Raw genomic sequence first — 14,907 nt, 5'->3', positions numbered from 1 at the left:
ACCCAAAACTTTTTTTTTTTTTTTTTTTTTGGCTGTGTCAGGTCTTAGTTGCGGCATGCGGGATCTTCACTGCAGCACACAGGCTTCTCTAGTTGTGGTGCACGGGCTTAGCTGCCCTGCGGCATGTGGGATCTTAGTTCCCCGACCAGGGATCCAACCTACATCCCATGCATTGGAAGGCGGCTTCTTAACAACTGGACCACCGGGGAAGTCCCCTCAAAACTCCTGAGTAAAGGGAGAAAGAGTCTTCGGTGAGAAAATGAAACCCCAGGTCTGAAAACGATTGGAATCAAAATACATACTCCTCATTTGATAGAGGAATTTCTAAGATAATTAATTAATGGAAAAAGCGGTCCCAAGCCAATGATACCTCCAGGATGTCTGGCAAAATCAAATGCAAAATCACTCAGAAGGGACATTTCCAGAACTAAGACCCGTGGGAATTCCACAAAATCCCAGATAAAGAAAAGCTCACCGTCAGTGCCAAACACACGAGGAAAGTCATTCACCATGAGCAAAGGTGCGCAGACTGAACAAGCAGAAGGATCAGTATCTCCAAGAAACTGCGCTCACCCATCAAACTAAAAAGGACCAGAGGATAAGTTATGATTACGACTACTTACGAGGAAATACTGCTGAGCAAAAGAAGCCAGGTGCTGAAGAAAACACACAGTCTGATTTCACGGATGTGACGTTCGAGAACAGGCAAAACGAAATCTATGGTGTTAGCAGTCAAGATGGTGGCTACACAATGCGGTGGGGGCGTGAAAGGCATGACGAGGCCCTCTGGAAATGTCTTATGTCTTGATGGCTGCGCTAGTTACACAAGTGAGTTGATTTTGTGAACGTTCATTCAGCTGAACACGCGTGACTGAAGAGAGAAGGCTGGGTGGCTGACATGCCAGAGGGCAAAGATGGAACAAAGGTCCCATGTCTCCCCCTCCCCCTTCCTGGAAATTCCAGGAAGTCCTGAAGGGCAGGCCCAAGTGAGTCCTCCAATCAGAGCCTGCGCGGTCTCCTGAGGGCACCCCAGTGGAATGGAGGTGGTGGGAAATAACATCGCTCACACTGTAGAGCTGCCTCTGGTGGAGACGGGAACGGAAGGGGTGGGTCACGTAGCTGGGAAAAGTCCTCAGGAAGGAGGTGCGTCCACTGGGGCACAGAAATGTGAGTGCTCAAGATGGTCTTTGTGGCCCAACCCCTCATTTTACAGAAGAGAAAACCAAGGCCCAGACAAGTGAAGGGACTGGCCCAAAGTCACCTTTGCCCCCAGTATTAACGGTTTTCCTTGACAGGGTACATACAGGTGAAAGAGACAGGCAGTCAGGCACAGTGGTGGAAAACAAGACGCCAGAACCACACTGCCTAGATTCTAACCCCAACTCCACCACTGCCGGCTGTGAGACCCTGGGCGAGGCATGTACCCTGTGCGTGCCCCATTTTTTCACCTGCAAAATGGTGCATAAATGTAAACGTGTACGACCGCTTTCTACAAAACGTGTGACCAACGGATAAACACAATGTACTAGAGCTGAACGGATACCTACCCTAGGGCACGAGATTCCACTTCTAGACACATCCCCAACAGAAATGCATTCAAATAGGCATCAAAAGACATGGGTAACTACAGCCACGGCAGCACTATTTTTAACAGCTAAAATGTGGAAACAACCCAAACGTCCACCGTAAATGGAACAAATAAATAAATTTATCCATGGGTATCACGGAACACTACAGCATAGCAATGAAAACGAATAAAACTACTACCACCCATGGATAAATTCCACAAACGTACTACTTGAGCCTAAGCCGCCAGGATATGACTCCATTTACGTGAAGTTCAAAAACAGTCAATTCAACGCATGGCGGGTAAGGGGCGTGGTGACTGGAGGGGCCCTCGGCAGCATCTGGGGTGCTGGTTATGCAGGTGTGTCTACCATCATAAACAGTTCTGAGCTGTGCACTAAGCATTCGTGTGCTTTTCTGTACATTATGTTATACTTCAGTGAAGAAACTGACTTAATTATACTCATAACAGAACCCACCTCATAAGGCTGTTATGAGGACTAAACAAGATAATATTTGCAGAATGTTTCGAACAGAGCATGGCAGTAGTGAGGGTGCTGATAAAGAGCCCCAAGTCTAATTTTTCCAAAGAGGAAATGCAGGTGGCCGACAGGTACGTGAAAAGATGCTCAACGGCGCTAATCATCAGGGAAATGGAAATCAGAACCACCATGAGCTATCGCCTCACACCTGCCAGAATGGTTATCATCAAAAAGAACACAAATGACAAGTGTCAGCGAGGATGTGGAGAGAAGGGAACCCTTGTACACTGTTGGTGGGAATGTAAATTGGTGCAGTCACTGTAGAACACAGTATAGAGGTTTCTCAAAAAACCAAAAGTAGAACTACCCTATAACCCAGGAACGCCACTCCCGGGTATATATCCAAAAAACCCAAAAACACTAATTTGAAAAGATACACGCACCCCAATGCTCATAGCAGCATTATTTACAATTGCCAAGGTATGGAAGCAACCTAAGTGTCCATCACCAGATAGATGAATAAATATATGTATACATACAATGGAATATTACTCAGCCATAGAAAAGAATGAAATTTTGCCATTTGCAGCAACATGGATGGACTTGGAGGGCATCGTGCTAAGTGAAATAAGCCAGACAGAGAAAGACAAATACTGTATGAGATCCCTTATATGTGGAATCTAAAAAAATACAACCAACTAGTGAATATAACGAAACAAAACAAATAAGAAGCAGACTCACAGATATAGAGAACAAACTAGTGGTTACCAGTGGGGAGAGGGAAGGGGAGGGGCAATTTGGAGGTGAGGGATTAAGAGGTACATATTATTAGTTATAAAATAAGCTACAAGGATATCTTGTACGACATGGGGAACATAGCCAGTATTTTATAATAACTACAAATGGAATATAACCTTTAAAATTGTGACTCACTATTCGTACACCTGTAACTTATATAATATTGTATAGCAACTATGCTTCAATTAAAAAAAAATTTTTTTAAGTAAAAAGAAAAAAGAAAGCCCCTAGTCTAGAAGGAGCACCCTGCCTCCGGGGTCTCCTTCTTATGCCCCTCTTCTGAGCCCCCTCCCTAACACAATGCAAGGGCCCCTCTCACTCGGCACTGTACCCCATATACCAGCATGGTCTTCAGTGGAGCCCCCCAGGGCACAGAAGGCATTGAAAGCACTAAGAACTTCAATAACACGCCCAAGGTCACACTGCAAGGGTGGAGCCAGGACTTCAACCCAAGCAGTCTGAAGCTGGAGGTGGGTTCTCTCAACCATAGCGCCTAATACACACATCTTGGTATTTCATATATTATTCAGTAGAACGCTGTGCTCTCTGATCTTGATTTTAGAACTGAACCATTTCTATGCAGCAGGAAAATCAGAGCTTGCTTTCCACTTCAACGTGGGTCACATTCTTCCGCAGACACCTTCGATTTAAAACAAGAAACAGGGAATTCCCTGGCGGCCTAGTGCTTAGGATTCGGCACTTCCACTGCGGAGGCCCAGGTTTGATCCCTGGTTGGGGAATCATCCCGCGTGCCGCACGGCGTGGCCAAAATACAAAAAACAAATAAAATCAGATAAAACAAGAAACAGCTCCCTCACCTCGGTTCCAACAACAAACTGGGGTGAGAAATACAGAGGATGTCCAGTCCCATTCTCCCCTGGCATGTCTGGGTAACAATGATGGCAGATCTGCCCCCACTCCTGGTTTAAGCCCCATGGGTTTCTGTGGATTGGAGTGAGAAGCAATTTCCTTCCTCGTGGTAGCTGGGCAGGTCGAGCACTTTCTCACAATGAATTCTCCCCAGCTCTGAGCTGTGGAGTGAGACAGGGCTGGGTCTGGGAAGAAAGAGTTGGCTTCGATCGACCTGCCCACCTCTTAGGTCTGGCTGCGGAGAGAGGAAACGCGTTGGCCGCAGGACTCAAAGCAGGGGGGCCGCCGTCCAACAGCCCTGCCCTGGGGCACCCGATCCAAAGGTACTTTCTCGTTTCGGAGGCCAAGCTCCGTATCTGTAAACACAATGTGTTTCCTTTTTCATGCCGGGACTGGCGCTGTTATCGTTCAGCACTTTCTGTGTCAGCCCAAATGTAAGCAGAGCCCTTGCCTGTGTAGAGTTCTGTCTCCCGATGCCACGCAGACCTGGTGTGGGGTCCAGGGCCCGACTTCTAGGGTGGGAAGAGCCTCAGGCCCGATGAGGCTGCATCCCACCTGCGGGGAGGGCATCACTTCCCACTGCTTTACATCCTCAGACCCAACAGAGTCACCTGACCACTGATTGCTCCAGAAACGTCCACTTACAGTGTACTTCTCTGCCTGCAGGCTGGGGGAGCAGGGGAAGGTCTCCCAGGACCAAAACTGTCTTAGTTTTTATCTCCTAGGCTAACTCTAAGGAGTAACGGCTGCCTAGGGTATTATATTGAAAAGGAGTCTAATACCCTAAGACCATTTCTGGACTTAGGAGAAAAGAGTGATGTGATTGATTAGTGATGTCTGCCCTGGTTTCAGAATTGGAAAGGGGTGATGCGTTTGCCAAGTACTCACCACAGCCACTCCAAGCAGGAACAGATGAAATCAGAAGCCGCAACAACCATAATCAGGCAGTGGGAAGTGTCCATCCCTTTGGGATGTTCCATCAAATATGGGACGTAATGCAACATACTGGTGCTCAGGAAACTAAAAGAGAATCTACCTTATTTCCTTGTTACCTAACACTCATTTATTCAAACCCAGCCCCTTTAAAGGTGCCTGCGGTCCTACAGATGGTCTAACTTTGGTGTGGAGCCTCTGGAATGTGTGAAAAATTGGACATGACAACCAAAAGTCTCTCTTATCTGGAGGCAGTAAAGGACCAGGGAAAATTTAGGAAATCTAACCATAGCACCAGCCAGGAAGGGGCATGAATGGGCCCTCAACTAAGACTGGACCACCTGCACAGAAGGCTGATACCTCGCACATCTTACATGGGCTAGTCCTGAATCCCCCCCAGAGACAGCCTTCTAGAGCCTCCTTCTAGGCTGGGTTGGGAGGATTCATTGATTATCAGTTGATATAGTGACCTTTCTGTTCCTCTCAGTGTTACTTTCTACCTTTCAAGGTTCTCACCCAACAAATTTACTTTGACCTCTGAAAAACCACTCACCCCTTCAAATAACCTAGAAGCCCGCCACACCTACAAGGAAATCTTTCTTCTGGATCGTCTTTATATGCACAAATGCACTGCAACGTGATTATGACCTTACCTCTAGCTAATACAATGACCCTGATGGCAGAAGACTCAGGATCTCCAGGAATGACCCCGCCAGAGGCAAAGGCAGACCACACTTCTCCATTCCTTGGCACTACTTCTGAACAACTGGTACACCTGTCTCCTTGATGACATCTTCCCTTGTTCTCTGAGTGCCAGTGGATGCAGCAGATAGAAACATCCATCGCAAAGGAGGCTCGGGGCAGGCGCTTAAATGTTGGAAAAGGCTCGGACAAGAGGCATTTCACTTCTCATCCATCCCATGACCACAGTCCCCTCTCTCTGTCAGAGAGCAGAACTAGCACAAAATAATATAGTCAGGGCTGAACACACACCCAGCCAAGGCCTCCCAGGACCTGGGGATGGGAAGGAAGTAGTATCTCTACAGGCAAGGAACTGACAAGTGGAATGGGTCTCTGCCTTCTGACTTAGGGGAAATTCACATAAATTATATAATGTTCCAAAGGCAAATGAAAATCTAATTCCGAGTTTATAAGAGAGCTACATTTTTGAAATAAGACCACAGAAATGCGATCCTGAACTCCCCACGTGCTGTACACATCAAACCTCAAGACAGCAGACAGCGTGGGGGCAGATAGCCCCGTGTCCAAGGACTGTCGCAGGCAGCTCAATGATTTCAGGCACCGTTCGGAACCATCCCTCGGAGATGGTTACAATAGGACATGGCTTTTATGTGATCAGTCCTCGAAACAAGTGCCACTGATACCCCTTGCTCTCTGTGTATGCAACAGCGCCACTGAACGAGCCAAGATGTACCCCGTCTACATTCAGTTTTGTTTGTGTAAAAACTGCCCTTTGGTGGCAGCGACATCAGGTTTCGAAAGGCTTCCTTCGTGGAAATCTGATTCACTGACATAAAGCACATGTAAAGCACCTAGTACGATGCCTGGCACTTAGTAGGGGTTTGTGGTCTGCCTTCAGGATGCAACCCAACACCCCCCGGACAGGCATTCTAACTCCTGGGCCGCCCAAACCAATGCCACATCTTCCGAGGCTTCGGAGACCACAAGGGCTGATGTGTGTCTTTCCAGATGACAGGCAAAATGCTGTAGGCCACTCTGCAAGTATTAGGCTTAAAACCTGAGCATTTCAAAAGCTCTCCGAGACCTCCAGTCTTCCTCTAATGAAAGGCACTGCAGAAACCCAAGGTATGATTATCACTTCTGAAAGGAAGAGAAAAAAAAAATACTGGCTCACAAAATACCCGTACTAGAGCATCGACAGATAAGACCGTTTTATAATCCAGTTCCCTAGAGAGCCATTTATTTTGGTGAGGCCAGTGTGCATAGCAGACGCTGTGGAAGCCATCAAGATAACACGAATAACAACCCAGTGGACTTTTGAAGTGTAAACATAAAAGTCTATTAAGAATACAATGTTGGTTTAATCCCAAGACAAAAAATTTACTTAATGAAAAGCACAACTCATCTCAAGAAGGAAATATCGATACCAGCTGTGAGCAGAAAATGAGGGGATTCCTTCCAGGGAACATCTGAATTTCAACCCACTGCCTTTCCAATGTTTACTCTGGCCATAAAGTCTCAAATACTTTTCCGAGGATCTCATTTTTCTACAGGAGAAGGAAGTCAGGGAGAAGTCTGGGCAGGGCCAAAGGAGACCTTGGCAAAGCCTTGGAAAGGCACAGACGCACCCCAGAAGGTGCACCTTGACACGACTCTGTCTGGCTTCTCCGGGTAGAGCGGGGAGCAGCCTCCAGGCCCACCAGGTGCTAATGAGGACCCCAGCAGAGACCCTCACTCCAGCCGCCACGGGGCCAACAGCGATAAATGACAGTCCTGTGCCACTGACACACATGCCCGGCACCGACCAGCACCACGCCAGCAACAAGGATACGCCACTAAACCCCCCTCTTTAACAACAACACTCCCTAGTCACTTCCTAGACTTTTTTCAGTGTGTTCCAGAGAAACAACAGGATACTGAACCCTAGGGACAAAGGAGAAGGGCTTCTTAGAAAGGATTTTCTGATTACGAGCTCTCTTCCACCACCTTTGAGAGGGATCATGGGCCCTGAAATCAAGAAAGACTTGGCCAGGACTTCCCTGGAGGTCCAGTGGTTTAGACTCCGCGCTTCCAGTGCAGGTTCGATCCCTGGTCCGGAACTAAGATCCCACATGCTGCTCGGCGCGGCCAAAAAGTAAAAAAAAAAAAAAAGAAAAGAAAAAAAGAAAGACTTGGCCATAAGCAACACCTGTGCACGCTGAGAACCCACACAAAGGTGCTTAAACCCTCTTCACTTACATTCCTAAAAACTCTCAGCTCCGGGCTTCCCTGGTGGCGCAGTGGTTGAGAGTCCGCCTGCCGATGCGGGGGACACGGGTTTGTGCCCCGGTCCGGGAAGATCCCACATGCCGCGGAGCGGCTGGGCCCGTGAGCCATGGCCGCTGAGCCTGCACGTCCGGAGCCTGTGCTCCGCAACGGGAGAGGTCACAACAGTGAGAGGCCCGCGTACCGCAAAAAAAAAAAAAAAAAACAACTCCCAGCTCCCACTAGGCCTGATGGCTACAATCAAGGACGACTTCTTATATACAATTTCATATTTAAATATGTATGAACATAATAAATATGAGTATGATATATGATATCATGTGACACAATGTCATGCAATACAACACACCTCCAATTCTAGCAAGAGGTAACAAGCTTGCTAGGTAACAGGCTGTTCTGACTAGTCTCCTCGAATTCTCCTCTACCGGCAGACCTCACTTTACTGCACTTTGCTTTACTGAACTTCGCAGATATTGTGTTTCTTACAACTTGAAGGTGTGAGGCAACCCAGCCTCGAGCAGGTCTGTTGGCGCTGTTTTTGCAACAGCATTTGCTCACTTCATACCTCTGTGTCACATTTTGGTCATTCTTTGCAATATTTCAAACTTTTTCATTATTATTATATGTGCTATGGTGATCTGTCATCGGTGATCTCTGACTCTCAGAAGGCTCAGACGATGGTTAGCATTTGTTAGCCATGAGGTATTTTTTAATTAAGGTACGTACATTCTTTTAGACATAATGCTATTGCACACTTGATAGACTACAGTATGGCGTGAACAACTTTCACAGGCACTGGGAAACCGAGAAATTCGTGTGACTCGCCTTATTGCCGCGGTCTGGAACTGAACCCGCGATATCTCTGAGGTTGGCCTGTACATGTAACTGCCGTGCATTTATCCATCCATCCGTTCTACGGGGAGGCAGCACAGAGGATGCAATAAAACCAAGCACAAAGCATCTGACTGGAGTCTTAGCTCCACCACCTACTAGCTATGTGGCTTTGGGTAAACCATTTAATATCTCTCAGTTATGGTTTCCTCCTCTGTAAAATAAGGACAATGATAGGGCCTATTATTAACATAGTCACAGTGATTAAATGACTAAATTAATCTGAGTGTTTGGCAAAAAATAAGCCCTCAAGGGTTAATCATAATTAACATTATGATTACTGAGGGTTAATCATAATTAACATTATGATTACATTATGTAATTATTATGACAATAATATTACTAGGACTCTAAAAGCATTCACTTATCTATCCCTATGTACCAGACTGGGCAGCAAATCACTTTAGCCTTCTGATTTTGCAAGAGTCTTTATCGGGGCATTAGATTTCTCAGGGCAACGCCTCCCACATAACCTCCCTCTCCTGCCGGGGAAGATGATGGTAGGCCCGAGCACCAGGGCCATTTACAGCCTGAGGAACCCCTTCCCAAAGCCATGTTTAAACAATTACGAGCATTATGTTGCAGGTACCCATGACCATAGGAGGCCAGCCCAGCACGGTGCTCATCTTGCAGAGACGTCTTTTGTGTGGGTTTTGGGTTTCAGCTGGGCAACGCCAAGCCATAGAGTGAGTCGCAAAACGAGTTTTCATAAGCTCACCCTGTCACAAACCAGGCAGGGGTTCATGCTGACATCCCCACAGTAAGATTAAACAGCATGCTTCGTCAGGCACTAAATACTAACACAGCTCCGACGTCAGGGGGACACTGATTAAAACTGATGTCAATAATTTATGAAACACAATATGGTCTTCAGATGCTCTTTTTTAAAAAAAAGGAAGAGGGGTAAAAGGGCCTAGCAACCCAGGTGGTTTAAAACTGTTCATGCATTTTCTCTTGAACGTACACCCCCCACCACCACGCACGGATGCTTCTTTACACAATGAATATAAATGCACATGTGTGTAAGAGCATGTGAACGCTGCTGATACATATGGGCGGAAGAAAGTATTTAGTTATTCCACGGAGAGCTGTCGAGGCCGTAACGTTATACATAGTCTTCTCTTTCATATTGTTTTGGGTTTTTTCTTCTCCGGAAGAAGTCCAAAATTGCATTTAAAATAAAATTGGACCTTACAAAAGTTCATGTTTATTCCATAGAGAACTTAACCTTGAAACAACCCCAAAAAGAAAGTTGGACCAAAGAAAACCGACAGGATATATGCATTTCTTAGTAAACCGAAAGCACCTCTGCCCTGTGTAGAACCATTTAGTCAAACAGTAATATCGACTTTTTTCCAAGTTTTAGGACTGGGGGAGGGAGCGGGGATGAGAGGGTTAACCTAGGGAACGATGCCACTTTATTATGTCATGTCTTTTTATTTTAGAAAGGCAAAGACCGTGATAATGCTTCATTTTTAATCAAAACTCATTTTGAGAATTAAAAATAGACTTTGCCTTAGTTGTAAATAATCTGGGTAGCTTGACTTAATATGTCAACAGTGTGAAATTCACAAGATGGGATTATGTTGGGGAAAAAAATCTGAGCCGCTGAGAGTACAAAAGTTAGTGTTTGAAGGATTCATTAATGCTTTTTCCTAGCACAGTGCCCTGTAGTGTCTCAGAACACCTGTCAAATACTAATTCATTCACATATCTCCACTTCAGGGCCTTTTCATAAAAAGCTCGACCTTTAATTGTAAATCACTTCTAAATTGTCTTTGCTGGCTTTCTCTTTTGCGGAATGATGGAAAAATCACTAAGACTTCAATTAAGACTTTATGGGAAGTCAACCTGACATTCCCGAGGTTATATCTACAAGGTATCAGAACATCTATTCAAAAAGGAAACTATAAATAACTTTAACATCGTTGAATTGGCTTGGCTTTTATGAGATGACTGAATAATTGGCAAGATTTAAAGATACTTTAACTACTGAGAATTAAAATAACTTCAGTAAAAACCAGAAAATATTGCTAGCCGATTATTTGTCATGTAGATTATGTACTTATTAGGCCTAATTAAACTTTTTGAACAAAAAGGCTTACTAATCACATTAGTTAACATGTTGATTGCTCAATTTGGTTTAAAAAAAAAAAAAAACCCGGTCAATCCAATTTGTGCACAGAGTTAGTGCTTTGGTCAAAAGACAAAATCCTCGACTATAGAAATTATTTCAAGTACATGGCCATTGTTATAACAATTGCGGGTTACATAAACTGACAGGGAGAGGTGGGGGTGGGTGGTATCTGAACAATACCACCCCTGCTAAGAGGAATCTTCAAGCCAGTAAAATGCTACCGTCATAGCCAGTTTATCTGCCTCGATGTATTCACTTGTGTTTTTTCCAATCAGACCCTGCTGGTGACAATGAGAAGTTATCTTTCATATGCACATACATACTAAAACTGATAGCAAAACCCTGGGAGGCCTTTTAAATCGCAATAAAAGGTTTTTACGCACAAAAGGAAGAAAAGAAAAGAGGAAAGGGGAGAAGAAAGAGAAGAAATGGGAAAAACCAACAGTTCTGAAGGAATGGAGCAGATCAAAGGAGTTTTAATTCTCCAAGACGACTAAGCCGGGGTGTAACCACTATCTCGCCACCGAATCCTGAAAAGTCTCTTCCAACAGGCAACCAGTTCCGTCCCTTAAAGGAGGGGGAAGGACAATTAGGTCTGCAAAAGCGTACACTTGGAATGCAAAGATGGAGGCCCCGCCACGCAACAGGAGAACAGCCCTCTTCAGACCAGGATGCCTGCCTGGGCCTCAGCGCCGACCGGGCTTTTCCAAAACATGTTTTCCATTCCAAAAGTCTACATCCAGAGTCATGAGGCACAAACTATTCGACAACAACATGACACAATTAATCAGAACCAGACCTCAAAACGTGTGTTTGTGGGGACCAGCAAACTTTGTAATGTGCCTCAGAGGCCGAAGCAATTGAAGAGACTCACACCGGCTGTGTGGGGCTGGGGGGAGGGGGAGGAAACATCTATATTCCACGCAAGATGAACACCCAAGGGCGTACTGACCAACTATATTGACGATTGACGTTGATGATTTTCATTAAAATAAAACATGAGATTTGGGCATTTACATCTCATACTAGAAAAGCAGAGTATGGTCTTACTACCTTTCCCCTCCTTTTTTTTTTTTTTTGTCCTCCTGGGGAGAAACTGATGCCGCAGAGTTTCTACAGCAGCAAAGTCGTATGATTCAGAAACAGAACGGATCCTTTTTTTTTTTTTTTTTTTAAAGCCTCATTTCCAACCAGTATCCACCAGTGCCGGTTTTGTCAGATTTCTCTTTCAGGAACTGAAACGCCATGAAATCGAGAATCTGGGCCCTTAGTTAATTCGGAACTGTTTAATTTCACCGAACCCTGACGCTAACAACAACAAAAAAATCTGGTATACTTCTTTTTTGGAGCGGGATTGAATTAGTTTAAAATAATTAGTGAACTCTCTTTTGTAATCTGTAGATAGTAATTAATTTAAATCACATCATTCTTTTGCTAACACAAACAGGCTGTCCAAAAGAAAAATATATATCTATTTTCAAACCATAAAAGACAAATGGAGGACGCAGGAATGACAGTCGCCGTGTACCGAATTGGCCCCAAACTGCAAAACCCTTTGCCATCTCCCAAGGGATTTGTGGTCGTGGAGCTGGAACTTCCCGGGAACCGGGCCGGGTTCCCCAACAGCGCGCGCAGCTGCAGCCCTAGGGGAGGGGGGGTGGGGCGGAGGTGGACGCCAGGGTCCCGCCAAACTGAGGGGAAGGCACAGAGTGTGTGCCTTTGGATCTGGGGTTAGGGGGACCGGTCGGCAAATTTTCTGCAAAGCCCCCTCCCCGCATCTTGGCTTCGCACAGCGCAGTGAACGCAAACCCGAGCGTCCACGGCCGGCGCCACGAGCGCGAGCGGACCAGCTCTCTGCGCTCCGCGGTGCAGGATTTCCACGTACGCGCCTCCCACCATCCCCACCACATCAACGAAGCGGGCGATCCTCGGGAACCTTCGGTCGCGAGGCCCGGGAGCAGCCGCCCGGGGCCCCGCCCGCCGCCCACGTCCCCGCGGTGCCCCACTCACCCACGCACTCGTTGGCCTCACGGGCTGTGGCGCGCTGCCAGGGCCGGTCGTAGTGAAAGGGCTTGCAACGGTCGCACTCCGGGCCGGCCGTGTTGTGCCTGCAGTCGCACACCAAGCTGTCGTCGCGGTCGCGCACGCAGCGGGCCGCGTGGCCATTGCACTTGCAGCGGCCGCCCACCTGCAGGTCGGACACGGCGTAGAAGTACGAGTCGCGCGCCAGCTCTGAGTCGTCCTCGTTCTCGTCGCCGAACGTGTGCAGGCGGCTGAAGGCCACGCGGATGTCGGTGGCCGTTACCCAGTCTTGCAGCACGGGCGAGTTGTCGAAGTCGTGCGCCGAGGGCCGCCCGTCCAGCGTGCTGAAGGCGATGAGGCCGCCCGAGAGCGGGCGCATGTCGGTGTGCGAGTCGGTGCACACGGCCTCCTGCTCGTTCTGCTTGGTGATGGGCGCACGGTGCGGCCGGTTGTACATCTTGCGGCACTGAGTGGAGTAGAACTGGAAGGGCACCCACGTGCGCCCGTAGTCCATGGACTTGTAGATGGCCATAGACTCGGGCCGTGGCGAGCAGAACTGCAGGCTCACATAGGTCACCTCGAACTTCTTGCCGAGCGACAGCGTGAGCGTGACGTTGTGCGGGAACTGCAGGTAGTTCTCGGACTGCCAGCACGTCAGGTTGTGCGGGTTGTTCAGATCCGTGAGGAAGGCGGGCGGGTGCGCCTTCTTGGGGTCCGACGCGTTGCAGAGGTGGCAGGAGCGCAGCCGCTCCTCGCCGCGCTCGCTCACCACGCAGTAGCGCCCGGCGGGCCGGCCGCAGGTGCTGGACACGCGCACGTCCTTGCCGAAGGCCGCGTTGACAAAGTCCGGGATGCAGCGGCGCGGGTGGCCGTTCTCGTCCGAGCAGGGGTCGGGCTGCGCCGCCTGGCCGGCGAACATGCTGAGCCCGGGCCCGCCGCGCACCGCGCCCACCAGGCACGCCACCGCCGCCAGCGCCGCCAGCGCCTCCCACACTGCGCGCATCATGCTGCGTCCAGCCTGCCCCGGCCCCGCCGCGCCGAGGAGTCGGTCCGCCCGCCGCAGAAGGCGCCTGCGGAGAGAGAGGAGCCGCGCTCAGCCAGGCCGCCCCGCGCCCTCCACCCCCCGGCGGGACGGCGAGCGGGGGCGCGGGCGAGTGCCCGGCTTCCCCCGCACCAAGCCCGCGGCCGAACGAACTCCCGCCTCGCTCCTCCGCGTCCCGGGGGGGCAGGCGAATCCGGGGGCCCCAAGCCCGCACCACCCGCGCCTCTCTTTCCCGGCCGGCGGCGAGCCGGGGCCGCGGGCCATCGCTCGGCTTCCCCGCCGCCGCCTCCACGCCGCCCGAGGGTCCGGCCCGCGCCCGTCCGCCCGTCCGCGGCCGGCCTGCCAGCACCCCAAACTCGGACGCAGGACAGCTCGTGGGCCCCCCCGAGCCCGCACGGCCCGAGCACCCTCCTCCCGCAGCCCGGGGTCCCGCTCAGCAGTCCCATATCGCACCCCCGCCGGCGAGTCCGCGTTCGGGACTTTACCTCAGGAGAGGGCAAAAGAGAAAGAAAAGTTTGCCCGGCCCCGGCCGGGGAGCCTACGCGCCGGACGGCGGAGAGCCTCTCGCTGGCTGCTAGCAGGAGCGCCCTGCCTCAGCGCGGGCTTGCCAGCTCCATGCCCGGCGCGGCCGCCGCTGCCCCAGCCCCGGCCCGGCCGCCGCCGCCGCCTCTCCCGCCCGAGTGACGACGCGGCCGCCCGGCTCCCGGCGCTCCCGCCGCGGTGCGAGTGCCGCCCAGCCCGCGCCCGGGGCGCACACACACTCCCGCTGGCTGGCGCGCACTCACACACGCACGCACGCCCCCGAAGGCTCCGCCGCCGCCGCCGCCGCCGCCGCCACTCGCGCAAGGAGTGGGGGGCGGAGGGGAGCGCGGGGGCGGGGGGCGGGGCCGCCGGGCGGGGCGCCGGCCAATAACGTCGGCGAGCAGCCGCCCGCTCGCTAGCAAAGTTTTAACCCCGGGAAAGAAGAAAGTTAAAAGGAAGCGGCCCGGGACCCGGAGAGAGCGAGGACACGAGCGGGTGGGAACCGGGGCGCCCGAGAAGGAGAAGCAGAGACAAAGGGAAAGCAAGGAGAGCGCCCGGGGAAACCCCGGAGAGGGGGCTGGGCCCGGCGCGCACCCCGCGGAGGGAGGAGGGGCCGGCCGCGGTCTGTCCGCGTCGCCCCGGCCCCGCGCTGCGCGGAGAGCCCCGCAGGTTTCCGC

At 50.2% G+C, this 14,907-nt stretch overlaps 1 protein-coding gene across 1 annotated transcript in view; it reads right to left on the bottom strand.

Annotated features, from left to right (window-relative positions):
• NTN1 (netrin 1) overlaps positions 1-14,505 on the bottom strand; it is a 183,527-nt gene extending 169,022 nt beyond the window's left edge. Inside the window, exons 1-2 of the mRNA XM_059996307.1 lie at positions 14,194-14,505; positions 12,655-13,736 (exon numbers count right to left, since the gene is read on the bottom strand). Coding sequence (XP_059852290.1) covers positions 12,655-13,672 — 1,018 coding nt within the window. The 5' untranslated portion in view covers positions 13,673-13,736; positions 14,194-14,505. The remainder of the gene's footprint in view (positions 1-12,654; positions 13,737-14,193) is intronic.
• Positions 14,506-14,907: the final 402 nt, after the last annotated feature.

The sequence above is a fragment of the Delphinus delphis genome, chromosome 19 (genome assembly GCF_949987515.2).
Source record: "Delphinus delphis chromosome 19, mDelDel1.2, whole genome shotgun sequence".
NCBI lineage: Eukaryota > Metazoa > Chordata > Mammalia > Artiodactyla > Delphinidae > Delphinus > Delphinus delphis.
This window is presented reverse-complemented; position numbering and strand designations above follow the sequence as displayed.